Source organism: Phragmites australis, chromosome 4 (assembly GCF_958298935.1).
Source record: "Phragmites australis chromosome 4, lpPhrAust1.1, whole genome shotgun sequence".
Lineage (NCBI taxonomy): Eukaryota > Viridiplantae > Streptophyta > Magnoliopsida > Poales > Poaceae > Phragmites > Phragmites australis.
In genome coordinates, this window is record NC_084924.1 from 6,172,065 (window position 1) to 6,193,147 (window position 21,083).

The 21,083-nt window shown below is 46.5% G+C and overlaps 1 protein-coding gene and 1 pseudogene across 1 annotated transcript; one reads left to right on the forward strand and one right to left on the reverse strand.

Annotated features, from left to right (window-relative positions):
• Positions 1-32: 32 nt before the first annotated feature.
• Positions 33-5,031, forward strand: LOC133915430 (oligopeptide transporter 3-like). The gene is made up of 6 exons (XM_062358581.1): positions 33-1,089; positions 2,557-2,654; positions 2,767-3,345; positions 3,477-3,732; positions 3,846-4,028; positions 4,122-5,031. The coding sequence occupies exons 1-6, from the start codon at positions 577-579 to the stop codon at positions 4,734-4,736; spliced, it is 2,244 nt and encodes a 747-aa protein (XP_062214565.1). The 5' UTR covers positions 33-576; the 3' UTR covers positions 4,737-5,031.
• Positions 5,032-13,320: 8,289 nt separating this feature from the next.
• LOC133915433 (protein TORNADO 1-like) lies at positions 13,321-21,067 on the reverse strand (annotated as a pseudogene).
• Between the last annotated feature and the right edge of the window lie 16 nt (positions 21,068-21,083).

Consider the following 21,083-nt stretch of genomic DNA (forward strand, 5'->3'; position numbering starts at 1 on the left):
ACTTAGATAGGGGGCAAGAATATGTGTGCTCATTCATGCATACCAGTAGAGGGTACAAATGCTCTGCCTGGCTCTACAAGGAAAGTACACACGAAATTGATCAGCCAGGTGTACCCGCTTTCACATTTGTGGAGAGGGGACTATACAAAGCGAACGACCTCGCCAATCACCACTAAAGGGATGAGCCGAGCGCGATTAGACTAAAATCATGTGTCCATCCGCGCCGCGCGCGTGTCCCCGCGCGCCGGGGGTTAAGCCGGCGCGTGCCCCGCGGGTGCCCAGGTGGCCGCTCCCCCCGCCGTCCGATCCCACCCACGGACGCCCGTGACGCACCGGTGCACTCCTCCTCGTCGCCCAAAGCCCGCACCATGGTTGTAGTACACTAGTACGAGGAGCAACGGAGGTCGGAGCGTGAACGGAATATAAATGGGGGCGAGCAGGGTCAAGCGCTACCATCCAAGAACCAAGAATCTCTAAAGGCGCCGCTCCCGTCTACCGCAGGCAGCAGCGAAGCACCCATCGGCTTCAGCGACCGATCGGAATCCAGTGGAGCAGAGAGACTTAGTAGAGAACCGCATGGCGTCGCTGAAGCCGCCGGTGGCGGCGGAGGAGCAGCAGGCGGCGGAGATGGAGGCGAAGGTGGAGCGGTGCCCTGTGGAGGAGGTGGCGCTGGTGGTGCCGGAGACTGACGACCCGTCGGTGCCGGTGATGACATTCCGGGCGTGGACGCTGGGGCTGGGCTCCTGCGTCCTGCTCATCTTCCTCAACACCTTCTTCACGTACCGCACGCAGCCGCTCACCATCTCGGGGATCCTCGCCCAGATCCTCGTGCTCCCCGCCGGACGCTTCATGGCCGCCGTGCTGCCCGACCGCGAGGTCAGGATCCTCGGCGGCCGCCTCGGCAGCTTCAACCTCAACCCGGGCCCCTTCAACGTCAAGGAGCACGTCATCATCACCATCTTCGCCAACTGCGGTGTCTCCTACGGCGGCGGCGACGCATATTCCATCGGCGCCATCACCGTCATGAAGGCCTACTACAAGCAGACGCTAAGCTTCGTCTGCGCCCTCCTCATTGTCCTCACAACACAGGTACGTAAGGTTAGGGTATTGATACATACATGAGTTGTGTTTGGTTGGTTGAACTGCATCATCCCGTTTAGGATGAAATAGTTTAGATTTTTAAATATATCGAGGAAATATTGTACGGAGTCGTGTGCCAAAATCGGCCCAAGGATCTCGTCATGTCAATTTAGCTAATCACTTAAAGTTAATATGATTAGTGATTATTGATAGTTATTAAGGATTTTTAGTTAAATATTAGTTATAATTAAATGTTATTAACTATAACTAATTATTATTGTAGGTATTTAATGATAGTTATAAACAATTTAAGTTATAATTAATTGGAATTAGTAATGATTAGTACTAATTAACATAGTTTATTGATGATAACAAATATAAAAATTATTATTTTTAAATAATTATGCTATACATAGATATAATACATAATTTTTAAATAACTAAATACGTTCTCATATCATCCAATACATCAAACCAAACACATTCTCATACAATCACATATATCTAACCGAACATCCTACTTAGTAACACTTCATACATAACCATCCCATCCCATTTAGCTTCTTTCAATCAACCAAACATACCTTACTTGCCTTGCTAGCTAGTTCCAAGGCTTCACTTGACTGTGGCAAAGATTAACACACACTAAAAATAATCCGGCTCAATCAAATTAAACTGTTCACTAATTTATTCAGTTTAATCCTTTTTAATGGTAAAATATACTTACGTAAGCATAAATGATCATCGCAAAAATTGTAAGCATAAAAAATCATCGCAAAAAAGCGTAAGCGTTAAAAAAAAATCTATATCGCTGGTACTTAGAATTGACTAGTTTCTTCTAGTTCATTTCATCTTTGGCACGCGAATGTAGCGTGTACACTAGTCTAAATTAAACCAATCAAGATTGTGTTCTTACCACCAATCATGGCCCGGGGAAGAAAGCGCAAAAAGGGGTCTGAAAAATCTTACGCCCATAACGCACCATGAGATCATGCATGGACTAGAGGGCCTACAAATTATTGGCAAGTTTTTGTTAGCTTTTGCACACACGTGTCTTTGTAAATTCACAGTGGGGAACTTTGGAATTCGTGTCTAATTGCTGGTTCTAGTTGTAAAATATGGGTATTTATCTAGTCAACATTCGTAGTTTAGTCTCACATCATGGAGTATCATGAAGAAGAGACTGATTAGTGATTAACAAATCTTTATAAAATTCATATTGGGGATGCTTAAAAGTCCTGTCTGACTCTAGTTGTAAAAAAACATGGGTAATCGTTAGCCAACATTTCGCAATACAGTATAAAATCATGGAATGTCATGAAGAGACTGGTTAGTGATTAACAAATCCAAAAGAAAAGAGTTGGTGTGCATCATCTGAATAAAATGGAGAGGCAAGAGATGCTGATGTACTGCAGAGTGTCGCCGTTTTGCATGACTAGTGTAGTACAATCTGAACTTGGTCGTTGCACGCTGCAGATACTTGGGTACGGCTGGGCTGGAATGCTGAGGAGGTACCTGGTCAACCCTGCGGAGATGTGGTGGCCTTCTAATCTTGCCCAGGTCTCACTCTTCAGGTGATTAAACTCTTAAGCACCCTGGTAACCAACTCGATTAGTTGCAGTACTAGCTAGCTAATACTGTGTGTGAGTGGGCGCTATTGCGCTAATGCTCTTTGGGTGCATGCAGGGCGCTGCACGAGAAGGAGGAGGGCGGCGGGAAATCGAGGGGCCCGTCGCGGATGCGCTTCTTCCTCATCGTCTTCTTCGCGAGCTTCGCCTACTACGCGCTGCCGGGGTACCTGCTGCCGATCCTGACATTCTTCTCGTGGGCGTGCTGGGTGTGGCCGCACAGCATAACGGCGCAACAGGTCGGGTCCGGGTACCACGGCCTCGGCGTCGGAGCCTTCACGCTCGACTGGGCAGGCATCTCAGCATACCACGGCAGTCCGTTGGTGGCGCCGTGGGCGTCCATCGCCAACACGGCTGTGGGATTCGTCATGTTCATCTACGTCATCGTGCCGCTCTGCTACTGGCGGTTCAACACGTTCGACGCGCGCAGGTTCCCCATCTTCTCCAACCAGCTCTTCACGGCGTCCGGGCAGAAGTACGACACCACCAAGGTGCTCACCAGGGATTACGACCTCAACGTCGCCGCCTACGAGAGCTACGGCAAGCTCTACCTCAGCCCGCTCTTCGCCATTTCCATCGGCTCTGGCTTCCTGCGATTCACGGCCACCATCGTCCACGTTCTGCTCTTCCACGGCAGGTACGTGCATACACTTTTTCGTTGGTGTCATCATGCATTGATGATGATCGAGCTTGCTAATCTTGTTTCGTCGGTGCTGATCATGGTGCTCTTGGACTCATCCATGAACTGTTGTTGTGTTCCGTGCACAGCGACATGTGGAGACAGAGCAGGTCGGCGATGAACGCGGTGAACCAGGACGTGCACGCGAAACTGATGCAGAGGTACAAGCAGGTTCCGCAGTGGTGGTTCCTCGTGCTGCTGCTGGGTAGCGTGGTGGTGTCGCTGCTCATGTCCTTCGTATGGAAGGAGGAGGTGCAGCTGCCGTGGTGGGGGATGCTCTTCGCCTTCGCGCTCGCCTTCATCGTCACCCTCCCCATCGGCGTCATCCAGGCCACCACAAACCAGGCACGCAGCTGATCGTGTCTCGATCTATTGTCTTGCATCATATCGTCATCACCATTGCCGACATCATCGTCAGCTTCGTCTGATTTTGCTGTTTCTTGATGAAATATTTGCAGCAACCGGGGTACGACATCATCGCGCAGTTCATGATCGGCTACGCGCTGCCCGGCAAGCCCATCGCCAACCTGCTCTTCAAGATTTACGGCCGGATCAGCACCGTGCACGCGCTCTCGTTCCTCGCGGACCTCAAGCTCGGCCACTACATGAAGATCCCTCCACGGTGCATGTACACCGCCCAGGTAGTGATCTCAGGTTCAGACACGCGGTCCATTTCGGCCGTCGTCACATGAAACTAATCCTGAACATGTATGCACGGCGTGCGTGCGTCGCAGCTGGTGGGGACGGTGGTCGCCGGAGTGGTGAACCTGGCGGTGGCGTGGTGGATGCTGGATAACATCGAGAATATCTGTGACGTCGAGGCGCTGCACCCGGACAGCCCATGGACTTGCCCCAAGTACCGCGTCACGTTCGACGCGTCGGTGATCTGGGGCCTGATCGGCCCCGAGCGGCTCTTCGGCACGCACGGGCTGTACCGCAACCTGGTGTGGCTGTTCCTGGTCGGCGCCGTGCTCCCGGTGCCGGTGTGGCTGCTGAGCAGGGCATTCCCGGAGAAGAAGTGGATCGCGCTCATCAACGTGCCCGTCATCTCGTACGGGTTCGCCGGGATGCCGCCGGCCACGCCCACCAACATCGCCAGCTGGCTCGTCACCGGCACCATCTTCAACTACTTCGTGTTCAGGTACCGCAAGGGGTGGTGGCAGAAGTACAACTACGTGCTCTCGGCGGCGCTCGACGCCGGCACGGCGTTCATGGGGGTGCTCATCTTCTTCGCGCTCCAGAACGCGCACCACGAGCTCAAGTGGTGGGGGACGGAGGTGGATCACTGCCCGCTCGCCTCCTGCCCCACCGCGCCGGGCATCGCCGTCAAGGGCTGCCCGGTGTTCTAAGTTCTAAGCTGAGTAGCTGGCCGTAGCAGTCCATGCATCGATTAACCGGTGCAGTGCTTGTCACTCGTGAATGTGACAAATCGTTTCACCACAAAGATACACTATATCAGTGGTGGATTCAGAGGGAGAAGAAAAAAGTGACTATACAACAACCCAGTGTTCTAACACCCGAATGTTGAGCCATTGGATCTGTAACCAACTGATCAGATTTGATGTAACTAAAGACTTAGCACTTTCGATGTTTGTGTAAATTGCCATGAGACATAACTCACCATTATTTGAAGTAGTCACCATATCAAGCGTTCCGCACGGTGCCCTTCCTACATTTTAAGAAATTTTCAAGGATCATCAACGCAGCTTGAGAAAGGGAAGTTATTCGAGAATCATCAGAGTAGAAGTGCCAAATGGGCGGCCTCACAGTCCGGCTAAGCTACGTTAGAGCAGGGCAAATGGACGGTCTAGACCTGGTAACGGAACATCCTATTAGGCATGGCATGGTTTGACCTGGTTAGCTGTGTCGTGCTGACCCGCGTGCGGGGTATTTAACGTAGGCACGATCCATGTAAGACTCGTGTCGACTCATAGCACGGTAAGCAAGATGGATCAACTTCAGTCCCTTAAGCACGTTTAGCCTGTTAGCATGTGAAAAATCAAAACATTTTAAAAAAAATTGAAAAACATAAAAATCAGGAAAACTTAAAAAAAAAGGAAAAATAATAGAATGGGTGCTGCGTGCTGCCTATTTATAGTAGGCCAAATGACAAATAGCCGAATATATCATTGTCGTGGCTCTTTAAATAAAAAAATTCTAGAAAATTCAGAAAAAAACTTTTTAAAAAATAGGAAAAAAAACATAGAAAAAAGCATAGACACAGTGCCACAGGCCGCCCCGGGCTGTGCTGTGCTTGAGCTATGCCCACGGTAGCAAGCCATGTGTCGGCCCATTAAAACTGGCCCTTTTGGCCAACTTTAGGCTATGTGGACGTGTCGATGACACGGGGCAAGGGGGAGAGGGGCAACGTTTAGGAGTGTGTTGATGTGGAAGTGGAGCGTGCATAATGGTGGATTGGTATTTGTCGGAGGGTGAACTCCTCAAGCGGGGATCCGGAGGGACCATCTTTGAGATTCGGCCGGGGGATGATTCTGAATCTACCTCGTATGTGAAATAAATGGGAATAAATGAGATGCAGGTGGAGTGGATGATCAGATGCAGGAGGAAGTAAATGCTCAGGGTTTTTTTTGACAAGTTCGGGCCGCACGGAGCGTAATACCCTACTCCTGTGTGTATGCTATAAATGCTCAGGGAATGTCTCTCTGAGGATCTGCTGTGTTACAAAGGTGTTTGTCTAAGTCTAGAGCTTCGTGCTCCTTGTTCTTTATCGGCTTGTCTTCTGAGCTCATATGGTCGATCCCCTTCTCCTTTTCTTCTGGGGAGCCCGCCCCTCTTTTATACCTGTCGGGGCGGGTAGCGTGCCCAGAAAGGGTGACGCAAGTTCCCAGACGCCATAAATGGAAAGCAATCATCATGGGCTGCAGCTTGAGGTGACAGGGAGGGCCCGCTTCGGTCTTCGTCGTCATCATTCTGCTTTTCAGCGGATGCAGCGGGGAGGGCCCGCCGGGCAGCCACCGAGCAACCCCGCGTGCCCGCCTGGTCAGAGCGAGCCTGACACAGCAGGGCGGCAGGCGTTATGCCTCGAGCCCTGCGATGTTATCCCGAGACGCGCTGGATGACGTGCGATGGGACCCGCGCATTAAATGTCCCCACGCCTCCCTGCCAGACTGTGGCAGGGACTGACAGCAGGCGTGGGGAGAGTGGTTGGAAGTGACAGGCCACGCACACTCTTAAATGCAGCATCGAACCTCTCACCAATTGACACCTCACCGCTGAGCCCTTGTGGGGACCACCGGCGAAGAATTTCTCAAGTCCTCGGGGAACTGTGAGTGCTCGGGGACTACTGTTTATAGCCCCGAGCACTCTCTCCCGAATATGCCCTTTCTTGGTCCTCGGGTTACTCGAGTGCTCGGGGACCACTGTTCATAGCCCCGAGCACTCTCTCCCGGAACTATGACTACTCGGGTCCTCGGGGAACTCGGATACTCGGAGACCACTGTTCATGGCCCCGAGCACTCTCTCCTGGAACTGTGACTGCTCGGGTCCTCGGGGAACTCGGATGCTCGGGGACCACTGTTTATGGCCCCGAGCACCCTCTCCCGGAACTGTGACTGCTCGGGTCCTCGGAGAACTCGGGTGCTCGGGGACCACTGTTTATGGCCCCGAGCACCCTCTCCCGGAACTGTGACTGCTCGGGTCCTCGGGGAACTCAAGGTGCTCGGGGACCACTGTTCATGGTCCCGAGCACCCTCTCCCAGAACTGTGACTTCTCCTGTCATCGGGAACTCGGGTGCTCGGGGACCACTGTTCATGGCCCCAAGCACCCTCTCTCGGAACTTGGCCTTCTCGGACCTCGGGGAGACAATCTCCGAGGGATGGCGCCACGTGGCACTCTGCTGTCCTGGCCTTGGGACTCGGGGACCCCTGGTTCCCATGTCACCGACAGTATTGCCTTACTACTGTGTAACCTTAGCATGCATAATGGCCAAGCTAACTATGAGAAACCGTCTAAATAGTTTTTAAATTAATCATTAAGTTGATCATTTACTTAATCACGACTTCAACGATTAATCCGAATATTGCTCCGATAGTCTCGGCACGTGTTTTGTGCCCAAGATCGAAACACATACCTTCCAACATGATACATCATAACATAGCTTAATAAAGAGTGAGTAGTTAACATTATATTACAAGTTCTTTAAACATGCAACGGTTTTCAACAATTTACAGCAAAAGGGAAACAACAACTACGTAGCGAAAGAACCTATACAACAAAAGAGATAGTGGTGCCACATGCCCTTAGGCATCGTCCCAAAAGCACGGACCTCCTAGAATAGGATGAACTACTCTTGCCCGCCACCCTGATCGGTAGGCACAAAGTAGCCAAAGACAACCTCTTCCTCGGCAGCAGCAATACATGCATCAACTTAAGGGCAGCACCCTGAGTACAAAGGTACTCGTAATACTTACACAATATGGGTATATAACATTCCGACTCCAAGGATTATGCATTGAGCTATTAGCAAGGACATGCCTCCTTGCGTGGTGGCAAGTTTTTGGAGGGCTTTGAAGGTGTTTTTCTGGTGCTTGCAAAGGCTTGAGAGGTGTTGGAACTTAGTGTTTCACCTTTGAGTGCTCCCCCTCTCTCTAGGATTTCTTTGTGATATGCAAGGCTTTTGTAGCTTAGTGAGTAGAGAGAGAGGTGCGGTGCTTTGGTAGCCCACGATTAGTGCATTAGTTGAGTGTGTTGATCATGCGTGAGTTTGTTACTCTTAAAGACTACCATCTCTTAAACGGCTTGGTGGTTGATTGTCAACGATCTCCTCCAGTGAAGATTGAGAGGAGGCCCGGAAGTGGTTGCAAAACTCACCATCTCCGGAGTGGATGAGGAGTTGACAATGGTGGGGACGAGGAGTGCATGTGTGCAACCTCGTGAGAAAAATAGTCGAAAGAGACCCGGCTCAAGTGTGACCGAGCTTCCTCCACAGAGATGTAGGATATCGATGGATATTCGAACTTCGGTAACAAATCATTTATCTCTGTATTTCCTTACTCTTCTACATTACATTGATTTAATTGCTTGTATGCTTATTTGTACGCGCATTGAGATAATTTCGTGAGATTCAATCTAGCTATTTTTAAATATATGGAACATCTGATGAGCAATACAGAACATCTGATGAACAGTACAGATGTTTCGATGAATAGCATCAGAACATCTGGTCAATAGGATCGGACCTTACGATTAAATATATTTTTTTCTTACCTATCTTGCTAGATTTGAATAATCTTTGTCACTCTAGGATTGTAACCTTCACATTTATTTAGGGTGATTGTGCATTAGTTGAGCCTAGCATATTTAGGTTTTCCATTTGTGAAAAATCCATTAGTTTATTTCCGCTGCAAGTTTATAGCAACTATTGAAGAAGGGGATGAAGTTTTCAAAAACGCTTATTCACCCCATCTAGACGACATCATTGTCCTTTCATAGGCATCACCGCTGACTTTGCCGCAACAAAAACTCCACGCCGCCATCAATGGCCGGTCCAAGAACCCGACTCCGCTAGCCAAGGCCACACCTTTCGTTCTCCCAGCCCAAAATAGCCACTCACTCCACCACACTCTATCCCTAAGGCTCCCCTTCTTTTATCACCCCAACTCCACTCCAATACCAATCCCTCTCACAGGGATGCCTCACAAACTCCCCTAGTGCTACTACGTAGTAACACAGTTGACTCCACTACCGTTTGAGAGTGAGCGTCCCTCACGGCGATGGCCATGGGCGAGATTCGGGCGGGATCCGCCACACCGCGTCGGGGAGGCGCAATTTTCGCTGGATCCGCCACCGAGGTGAGTACAAAAGAAATGTCTATATATGGCAAATCTCTACATACCAAAATCATATTTTGTTACCAAAACCCTTTGTTTTGTTTCTAAAAAATGGGTCTTCATATATGTGGCAAAGGTCGCCGAGTAGGTCCACTAAACAATCCTTATATAAACAACAATCCTTATATAAACCACCGAGGAGGAGGGCAGAGGGAGGATTGGCCTTCAGCCGAGGAGGAGGGAAGAGGGAGGATCGGGAGTCAGCCAAGGAGGTCTACTTAGGTATGTTTTATTCAGCCAATTTTGTAGATGAACATTTGGATTTTACAACAGAGCAAACATTTGGATTTCACCGAGGAAGGAAGCGTTGTTCTTTGAAGTATCTCTTTCTTGTATATGATAGTTCCTGCAAATTCTTGATTCTGGAGCAGTTTGTGCCTGAAAAGCTCGTGCTTATCTTTTGTTTTCTACCCTTTTCATGAACTCATGGCTACCACTAACTATGATGAAGCTTCACCGGGGAGGAGGAAGAGGGATGAACGTTTGTCTGGTAAGTCCATTGTTGTTGTCCTCGTTGAGATCCAAGCATAATTTGCATCGCGGATATGTTAGTGTAATTTGCAGCATAGCTAGGATTTGTTTATATTCCATAGTGCTTACTGCCAACTATTTCGAATGTGATTATCTTCCATGCAAATTCAGAAGTTTGGTTCCAACAGTTACAGTGTTAGATTAGGTTCATTGGTAAAGTTAGTTTTTGTTACTATATGGTTGTATCATACATACACTTGAGGATAAATTCATTATGATTGATACATTGGGATAGGAATTCCTCCCAAAGTTGGAAACTTATATCTACTTTTTTAGATTTTCCTTTCTCTCCCTTTGAGAAAGCTTCATATGTTTAGTCCCACAATTTTTTTGTTCTTTTCTTGAACCAATATAGTTAAAGGTTATTTTTAATGTACTATGTATTTTAGTTGATTATTATTGTGTGATGACTGAAGATGGTTGACCTCTGTATGCCTGGCATATGAAAAGTTTAGTAACTATAGTATATGCTATTTTCTGGAATATCCCACTGTCCAAATGCTTGAACATGTGTTAATCCAACATGCTTTGATTTTCTCATTATAAAATAATTACCCTCTTATAAATTAATAGGTATTAACTATGATTTTCTCATATGAAAAGATATGTTCTATTTTAGGTCAATCCATTAGGCATATTGGGCTATTAACTATGATTTGTAGCGTGTCTTTTGCTTTCTACAACATCAGATTTGAACTCAGTGGTGTTGTAAGTTATAGGGAGAAAAATATATTCGTGTGTGTTTCTATGAGCATATTTTTTGAGATGATTTATGAGCATATTTTTTATTTTCTTCTCTTGTCAATAACTCACAGCTGTCACTAACTATGATGAAGTTTCACTGAGGAGGAGGGACGAGCGTTTGTCTGGTAAGTCCACTGTTGCTATCTTTGTTGAGATCCAAGCATAATTTGCAGCTAGGATATATTAGTGTAATTTGCAGCGTAGCTAGGATTTGTTTATATTCCGTAGTGCTTACTACCAACTATTTCCTGTGAATATTTCCTGTTTAGCAATGTATTACCTAAATTTGTTTTCCATGATCATGATTGTATCTCTATATTTTTCTTCGTGATTTGTGAAACCATTTTCCAAGTGAAATATTATGTCGGATGACTAGGATGGCTTAGAAACATATTATCGAAGAGAGTACAAATGTCAGAATAACCCTGTTCTTGTGATCTACTAAATTATCAATCAAACCATATGTAGTTTTGTACTAAAAAATATACCAAGTTGTATTACATCCCAACAATGCATCAGTCTTCAAGTCAAATATATTGTTTTCTCAATCACTTGTCATTTGCTATTCAGTCAAAACCATAAAAAGAACAATCGAAAACATTGTGAACCGAACATTACAGTGCTATTTTATTTGGGAGAAAACAATGGTGAGGTTTAACCCCCCACCTGAACTTTACTCAAGCGAGCTGATTTAAACCGTGCTAAAAGTAATACATTAGAAGTGGAGTTTCCTAATCACCATGTAATTTGGGAGCAAAGTCTGAGCCAAGAAGCGCAGCACCTGGACCGCGGTCAAGGAAAATGGCTGTCGCGCGACAACGAGCACACCGCCCCTCGTGTTGGACACCGACAAGCAGGGTACCCAAAGACGGCCAAGCCACAAATCTCATTAACAATGAATGGGGAGACAACGTCCAATTTGGTCTCAACCAAGCGCCATGGTCAGAGATCGTGGTACAGACAACATCTCGACGGGCTTTATAGTTTAGCCCATGAACATTCCAACAAAAAATATTGCAACTATCCATGTGGGTGAACTACAACCATCGACGTGGTCTAACATGCCGGTGAACCCTCCTCTGATGTAGGAGGCGCAGCCGGCAAGCCATATCCTGGGAAAAGTTCCTTAATGGCCTGAATATGCTGATCATACAGAGGCACGTCGAAGAGCTGGACATAAGCCTGGTGTAGGGCAGGGGAGACGACCTCGCCATCAGTGGCGAAGCTAGAGCCGAAACAAGGGGGGTGCGTCACTTAGCCTGACTGGATATTGGCCTGCTTGTGCTTCACGCTGGGCTGTGGGGGTGCAGGACTCTGGGCTGTGGGGGGTGCATGTGTGGTAAATATGTGATGGTTAGTACTGAAATTTGTTTTTGTTGTGGGTGCATTTGCACCCCCCACAGCTCATTTGGCTTCGCCCTTGCTCGCCATACTTGACAAGCCCTAAGTGTCGCATAAGCAGAAATTCCCCCTTCTTTGAAGGACATACCGAGGACAGGTCTGAGCGAGTAGCCAGCTGCTTAATCCTCCGGGGCGTCCGGGTGGAGTTCAACGCTGGCGACTGCCTGCGAAGTGGGAGGGCTAGTGGAGCGGGAACCTCCTTCGTAAGCTTTTGGATGAAAGTTCCCAGCGCTGAGTCGGACGTGGTGGAGACTGCAGGGATTGGATCGGAGTTGCTGACAGCGGAGGCGCTGGAGCCTGCCTGGCTTCGTTTCTTGGAAGTATTGTTGGGCGTCCGACAACAGCGACCACGCCTAAGCCGGCTACCCAAACGACATGAGGAGCAACGCAAGCCGGACCGAGCAGGGGAACTGAGACCATGTCTCGCAGATGCATGCCCAACCGAAGAAGGGGCCAAGGCAGATGGGGAGAGTTCTAGGCCCGTCACAGGCAGAGCGGGCGAGAGCTGGTCAGATACGGACTCGCCGCGCATTTGAGAGTTCGCAACGACCGTTGATTGACGCGCGCGCCGCGAATACCTGGTGATTTTGTCTTGGGAGTCCAGTTTCGCCTCCGCAAGGCTCCGCCTGTGGCGGCATTGTGTGTGTGTGTGTATATATATATATATATATATATATATATATATATATATATATATATATATATATATATATATATATATATATATATATATATATATATATATATATACTGTCTAATTATTATATCATGATATATGTTAGGAATAGTAACATGTATTTCTTAGAGATCTTATGTCAATATATATACATGTACATATGATAATATTCAAGTCCCCAAGTTCCATCGAACAAAATTCATGGGAATATTTTTTTTGTGCCCATCTATTCCTAGTCGTAGGCCTCTACGAATTTCATTCTTTTTCCTCCCGGATTTTTTTTCTCTCATCCAATTGACTTTTAACAAAGTGCATTAGTATTCCCAATTACAATTACGCAAAATTAAACATATGCTTAAAAGCATAACTATATATAGTCATCTATCTAATTATTATATCATAATATATGTTAGGAATAGTAACTTGTATTTCTTAGAGATCTTATGTCAGTATATATACATGTACATGTGACAATATGCAAGTCCCCAAGTTCCAACAAACAAAATGCATGCCAATATTTTTCTGTGCCCCATCTATTCCTAGTCGTAGGCCTCTACTTTTTTTTAAAAAAAAGCAACAAAACTACTTGTTCTCAGGCAGCAGAGTAGCAACTCATCTCACAATGCATTGCATTGCATCACTGTCGACATAGAGGCATGTCGCCTAACTCCTTTGCCTGCCATCAACCTCGTTTTCTTTCACACTTTTATCTTTCCTCTCCCTGTTCCAAGATGGCTTCACAGTTGTAGATCAAGCATACATAGGTTACGGGAATTATACGAAACAACAGTTTATAATCGATCTGCGATACGAGATCCGTATATGATGCTGTCTTTCACTTCATGTTACAGACCACGAATCCACACAGATGCAAAGAAAAAAATATACATGCATCCACATTACAGGGTGATAAAAAGCAGGCATAAGCTCGAGTGATCTCATGTGGTGCCGTTGGCAAGCACCTGTACAAGCTGCTCTATGAACACCTGGTTCTGGGGTATCATCATTCATCATCACCACAGAATTTTCACACTTTTCACCTGAAAGCACAAGGTCCTCATATGGTTTCTTTGAGGTATGGACCACTGGGGCTCTGGAGGATGGCTCAGAGTGGTAGCTCGAAGATATCCTCTTCCCTTGCGACGATGTGCTTCCTACAGATCCATGCAATGTGGCCGTCATCTCTGTACCTAACCCACCACAGACCAAATCTCTGTGCTATGTCCGTCCCTGTCAAAATCCCCTGCCCTTTCAAGAAATCCATAAACCACTGTCTGGCCACTCTCATATCCTCTCCCATGTCACTTGCACCACTTTGGTTGCTGCCATTCCTCGCTTTTCCATACAGTGCTGCCGCGCCTAGACTCTAGAGCCCCCACCGACGCGGCTGATGCAGCCGTGCCATACATGACTGAGGAGTCTAGCAGGTGCACCACTTCCCTGCTCAGGTCAGGTATCATCTCCCCCATGCCGACAATGAAATGTGCGCCGATTTTCAGAGCGAAGGTTAGCAGCTTCATGAACTTGATCATGTAAGGCAGCAAGGATTTCACCGCTTGGTTGTCCATACTTGAATCAGATCACACCCGACCTGATCCTCCACCACATGCGTCTCTCTTCGGAACTCGCACAACATGTGCACCCGTAGGGATCGCATCCCAGGCAATATTCTTGTGACCAGCTGTTTGGAGCGGCCGTCCAGGCTTACAAAATAGAACATCTGAGGCACTTTTCTTTCCTCCAACTGGATGTTGTAATGCATTACGTAGTCCACTTTCCGGTGGAGTTCAGTCACAAGGTGATACTCATAGTACCTCAAGCTTGCGATTTCCTCCATCAAGTCGCTTATTCCTTGTTCCACTCTCTTCAATCTTTGTAGAACCATCTCAACACCTTTCGCAATGCCTAATATGGAAGGATCAACCACGTCTGTTTCATGGATAATTTCAGGTTGCTGTAGATTGTCTGGGGTGACCGCAACTTCAGTTGCAAGGTGTTGTAGATCATAGTACCTACGGTGAAGAACTTCATGGAAGTCATCATCTGATAGCATATCTCTGGCATGATCTGATCCTTGTCGTAGTATGATCCTTTTGTTGGACATCTCTAAAGCGTTTGACTCCGTTGGTTGGGCCTTTCTTATGGAGATCCTTCGAGCATGGGGCTTCGGCCATCGTTGGTGTAGTTGGATTGAGGGGCTCTTGGGTTCATCTTCTACCCGTGTTCTACTCAATTCGGTTCCTGGGCCTTCTATCGCTCATGCAAGAGGGCTACGTCAGGGGGACGCCCTATCCCCCTTCATGTTCGTGCTCGTGATGGGACCTTGGCCCGCATCTTACAAAAGGCTAGCGAGGTTGGCGCCATCGACACTCTTGGCCACAATTCCATCAAGCATCGGTGCTCTCTTTATGCCGACGATGTGGTGTTGTTTGTGTCTCCGACTACCAATGATATTCAGGCACACCTTGATATTCTCCGGATGTTTGGTGATGCTACAGGCCTCCAAACCAATTTAGGTAAGAGCACGGCGGCCACCATTAACTGCTCTGAAGAGGATATCAATCTTATCTGGGCGGTTCTCCCTTGCAGTATTTCGCCTTTTCCTCTTCGATACTTGGGAGTTCCTCTTTCTGTTGGGCGCTTGCGTAAATGCCATCTGCAATCTATTGTTGACAAGGTAGCGGCAAGGCTCCCTACTTGGCAGGCCAGGCTTCTCTCTAAACCTGGGAGGGCAACTTTGGTGAGGTCGGTGCTTTCGACCTCCCCGCTGCACACTCTAATTTCAATTGTTGTTCCTCCTTGGGTCATCAAATAAATCGACAAAATTCGTAAAGCATTTCTTTGGTGTGGCGACAAGAACCTCTCCAACGGCCGCTGCACTATCTCCTGGGCCAAAGTGTGCAGGCCTTTGGAGTTTGGGGGGCTCGGACTCCAGGATTTGCAGCGCATCGGGGTTGCTTTGCGGCTTCGGTGGTTATGGTGGAAGCGTACTGATCTCTCCAGACCCTGGGCAGCCATGCCGGTTGAGGAGGATAGACAAGTGCGGGCTCTTTTTGAGGCTTCGACTGTTTTCAATGTTGGCAATGGAAAGACCACATACTTCTGGACTGATGCGTGGCTCGATGGTCGATCTATTCGCTGGACTGCTCCGGACCTCTTCGCTTGCGTCTCTCAATCAATTGCCAAGCGAAGAACGGTCTGTGAAGCCATATGTAACAGAAGCTGGATCAAGGACTTAACTGCCCCCCTGTCCTTGCCAGCGCTCGTTCAATTCTTGCATCTTTGGAACCGGCTTGTCTCTTTCAGCCTTTGTGACCGTGAGGACCTGATCACTTGGAAATGGACACCGTCCGGTCAGTATACTGCTCGCAATGCATATCAACTTATGTTCCAAGGTAGCATGTACTTCGGCGGTGCCGAACTCATCTGGAGGGCTTGGGCTCCGAGGAAAGTGAAGTTTTTCGCTTGGTTGGGGTTGCTGGGACGTCTCTGGACGGCAGCGCGGTGACGACGTCATGGTTTGCAATTGGATGATTCCTGTTCTCATTGCTCCCAGCACTCAAAAACCACCAACCACCTGCTCCTGCATTGCGTAGTGGCAAGAGAGGTCTGGAGCCGTGTTCTGGGAATCCAATCTCCGCAAATGAGTTGCGATCTCCTCGATTGGTGGGTGCACATGCGTGGACAGGTGGCCAGTGATCTCAGAAGAGGTTTTGACTCTCTGGTGCTTCTTACCTGTTGGCGTTTGTGGTTATCTCGTAATGCCATTGTCTTCAACAATCGCCGGTCTTCAACGGACTCGCAGGTAGCTCTCGTTTGGGAGGAAGCCGAGCTTTGGTGTCGTGCCGGGGCAGCACAGCTGTCTGCCATCCTGGCGCACATACGTAGGTTTGGATCGGTGTTTTTCTCTCGAATACGCAGGAGAGCTGCGCATTTTGAATTAAGATAGAAAAGAATAGTCCGGTACAACAGCAGTCGGAGCGAATCCGCTGCTTACAAAGGAAAAAAGGAAAAGAAACGGTTGTTGTAGTTCATGCTGGGTCCTTAGTTGGGTTGTTCATTTTCATGTAATCAAGTTTGCTTATTTCAGGGCTCTTGACCTCTTGGGTCGTTGTGTTCCTTTTGTATTTTTGTAATCCTTTTCTTCCGTTTTAATACAAAGATGCGCAGCTCTCCTGCGTATTCGAGAAAAAAAAATTGCTTTCAATTGCACTCCATGGATGCTCATACTCGTACATGCTTTCTGCTGGCAATGACAAAAGAATTTGCTTTATTCTTTTCAGAGGCAGTTGTTGCATTTGGAGGAACCTGTGTGGTATGAGATATTTTACACAGTCCGGCCTGATAATGCTTTCTTCGAACGTCATACTGGAAGACAAGTTGAGTATGGTAGGGATTATTAACTTGTGGAATAGCCTCACCATGTCAGTAACACTTTTGCTGGAGCATGCAAGCACATCTATGGATGAGTCTAACTTCATTCCCAGCTCCACTCTTACATGGACACCATTGATCACTGTATAAATAAGGTTTTTCTCCAAGTTGTAGACTGCACCCTATTGTTGTCCCAGACACATGATTTTGTTGTGCAGACGAACCTGGAAAATTGGTATTCTTTCAGAAAGTCAAAGACATATATAGAAACTAATTCTTGTCATATTCAGGTGTTGTCAGTACGTATCTCTAAATAACACGCAAATCACTTTGGCAGCTATACTTGTGGTTCGGAGAAACAGCGTGCTTTACCTGTAGTCTTGGAAAGAAATCACTTGTCAGAAACATGTGTGTATCTTTGCATTCGAGACACCTTCCAGCATACCTGCACTCTGGCATGGTTAAAAGCCACCGTTGGGTCCTTTCTTTGCTTTCCTCAAGAATAGCTAGTACTAGAAGTAATGTGTTTGGGTTCCCAGGATCCTGTTCATAGCACAATTCGAGTTTCAACAACATATTTATGACATCACTGCTCTGGAAGGATGCACCAGCTCTCCAGTTTGACCCTGGAATTTGGTTGCACAGCTCCTCTTGTAGAATCCTCTCCAGCTCTTGTTTGCGGACAAAGCCACTTCTTTCTGTCTTGATTAATTTCAATGTAGCTAGTTCGCTGAGGACATCTCGACAAAACCAGTCGCAATCCATGATCAGTACTCCAAGCTCCTCAAAAAATATGATTTCAGCCAAGTTATGCAGTGCTTTTGCAACAGCATGTCTTCTTGTGTCCACTTTCTCCATATTATTACGCCTTGATCTCAATCTCAACGCTGGAACGTTGAGCTGGCATATCTCACGGAACTCAGACTATCTGATTACAGCTTTATTATTCTTTAACCTCCATCCATCCAAAATTCTAATCAAATCATTGCATACTTCATAAATTTGAGGTACTTGCTGGAGAATTGTCTTTATTGTCATCCGCAAGTGATGATTGAGTCTACTTATTGAAACTAATGATCTTGCATCCACAGCAAAAACAGTGGGGTAAATCTCTGCATATGAATGGAAGTCTTCTCTGAGCCTTTGTACAAGTGTAGCAATTGGCTGTAGCCCTTCTGGTAGATGAGCTACCTTGTCATAATGGGTGAGAACTGTAGTTACACAAGGAAGAAACAATTTTGAAACTCTCCTAGCATTTGAAACTAAAAACTTCAGCCAATATATCAGCTCCCATTCAATCTGATCTATGCTTTTGGGATACCTATTAGCAGGCTTACGACCAAACTAGACACAATCATGAAAAAACATGGACCACCGTGCACCACAAACATAAAATCGTGTAAGGCAAAACTCTCCTCGTGTCCACCAAGATTACGCATTGTCAATTTTGTGTTGCTATCAAAGATAGCATTAATCTTATTCTCGTTGGTGCACGCTTTTTGCTCAACTGGAGTCTTCAGAGTACTTGTTACATCCATGCAAGGCGACGTTATTGGGTTCATGCACTCATTTATGGAGTTATATAGCATGCTTTTACCTGCATGACCACATAAATTGAATCATCAGTAGCAATGAAAACCTCAGTTTTTTTTTTCCTTCCTTCTTCTCCTTTTCTATTCTTCTTTTTTTTGGTGTGTGAGGTATAGATATTTTATAGCATCAAGTGAACAGTATATAAAAACTAGGTATTAATTTAGCAGGCTAATATTGCAAGTGATGCGGTCAAGATTCCAAGAAAAATTAAGATCAGACATGATCTAATTAGCAATCCCCAAATTAAAAGAAAATTCTGTGATGAACGTCATTTGCTAAATGATTTAGCTACTTCGTTTCTGTTTATAGCCAATAAAGAAAAGGGCAGTAATGGACAATGCTGATGGTACCTGCTAATTCTTGGCCACATAGAAGAACTCGGCAGCAAGTAGGAGCACTCAGTAGCAAATCGAGAAAATCATTTGGCAGAACAAGACTCCCATTCTGACAGAGCTTCTCATAAATTTGGCCTGTTTTACCAACAACATGTAAAGGTGTTTCATGCAGGTCAATTTCTTCAATCCAAGGATTAACCTCCAAAGTGCTCATGATGGTCTGCAAGATTACCTCCCCCTCAACTCCCATGCAACCTCTCAAAGACAAGCTTCGAAGAGTGGCATTCCTTTCTGAACTTGTAAAGATTTTGACAACGTCATTCGGCTTCAAGCTTGCATCGTTGCATCTTGCCAGCTGAATTAGGCTCTGGTTTGTCTCCAACGTCTACAAGATTGCAGTTACACCATACCTGCCTATATTCGCTCGCTCTCTTCCAAAACTCAAAACCTCCAATGTGGTATTGGCTTGTCTCTGAGTGGAGAAAAAAAATGCTAAGAGGGCATAGCAAATGCTCCAACCCTACTCCATCGAATCTATTTCCATCCAAACTCAAGCTCTCCAAATGGGTGTTCTTGAAGAGCCCTGCAGCTATATACACCACCGCTTTGTCCCCAAGGGAACACTTGTTAAGCTTGACAGCTTTCAGGCTCCTGTTCCGTTCAAGGACTCCTCTAAGCTCTTTGGCCCATTTGGACTTTAGTGGGACATTTGACATGTCCAATGTTGTCACTGCGATATTCCATGCCAGAGCACAAGCAACCCGTTGCAGCCCTGTGGAGTTAATGTTGTTGCAAATCCTCATGCTCCCAGTCTCAGGCAGGAATTCAACAATTTTACAGCTGTTCATGCCACCTCTAGTGCTGCAATTGTGTCCCCATATGTGCACCTCCACTCTGCGGTTGCGTGCCTGCACAGCAGAGATAAGCGGAGCTGCCGCAATGGAGTTGTTGTCAAGTATGACCAACTTCTTCAGCATATAGTTCACCTCAATCATCTTGGAGAGTTCCTCTGCCCCCTTGGATCGTATGGAGTCCTCCCATACTTGGACCTCCTCCACGCTTCTGTTGTTTGCCAAAGCTGAAGCAAGCAATGTGGCTCCAGCGGATCCAATTCTGCAGTCAGAGAAAACAGCTGCTTTGATGGTGTTGTTCCTTTGAAGCATTTCTGAGAGTGAACGAGAGCAAGTGATGATTTTGTGCTGAAAACATTCTTCTGGAATTCCACCTGCTTCACACTCGAGCCAGGGACTAAAAATGAACAAAGAAGTTGCATCCCTTCAGACTGCCATTCAATACCATGGAATAGGAGGTTGATAACATTTTTGTACTTCTCTTTGTACTCCACAAGGTGATGAAGAAACCTGTGCAGGAAATTGTCATCATTGTAGTCTGTGCAGATATGGACACTTAGTGATCTCTCACTTTCCATGGACAAGCCTGATCCCATGTTTGCCGGAACCTGGTAGAACACGATGTTCTCCACGTCCTTGTGGGCCTGCAAATCAATCTCTGCAGTATCTCTTGTATATTCCCTCCTAGATGGTGATGCTATCGTGATCATCCTGTCACCGATGCTTGCGAGGGGATGGTGGAGAGTAGATGAATAAGGGAGGAAGCAAACACGGAGGTTGTCTATACCATACAAGGAGAATTCAGATGTCACATATTGCAATAGTGAAGGTGGTTTGGAAAGAAATAAGTATAACACGTGGAGAGGCATCAGATTCCTGCCTTGTCAAGGAAGTATCATAGAAAGGAACGACTTTTATCTTGCTTTGCTGGCCTGAAGAGAGCTAACTGGTGAATGAAATAAATAAAGTTCAACTATACAAGAATCTGAATACAGAAATCATGAGATAGGTAGGATAAACATCAGCTTCAATGCAGCCTCCAGGAATATTTAATTTGTTTCATATAGTAGGATTCAAAGTTGTCTGTTGTCAGGTTGTAGATGTCATAAATTTTGCTCTGATCTTGTGCACACTATGTGTATGCCCCATACTACCTAGGTGCACCCCATCCAAGCTAAACATGCGCTTTGCAACATCAGCACATGTGTTATTCAACCTTTTATCTTCATTGACATCATTCAGAAAAACAAAAGGAATTATCTTCAATTGAATTTACATCATTGGAACAAATGATGATTTAATGTAATTACTTTTTTCTAGTGTAGTGCTGTATTGCATTGT

What these genes read in the sequence shown, in the direction of transcription:
- LOC133915430 (XM_062358581.1), top strand. Translation starts at nt 577, where the DNA reads ATGGCGTCGCTGAAGCCGCCGGTGGCGGCGGAGGAGCAGCAGGCGGCG. An exon ending in TCCAGGCCACCACAAACCAG is followed by an intron (nt 3,733 to 3,845) that starts GCACGCAGCTGA and finishes AAATATTTGCAG; the next exon opens with CAACCGGGGTACGACATCAT. An exon ending in GGTGCATGTACACCGCCCAG is followed by an intron (nt 4,029 to 4,121) that starts GTAGTGATCTCA and finishes CGTGCGTCGCAG; the next exon opens with CTGGTGGGGACGGTGGTCGC.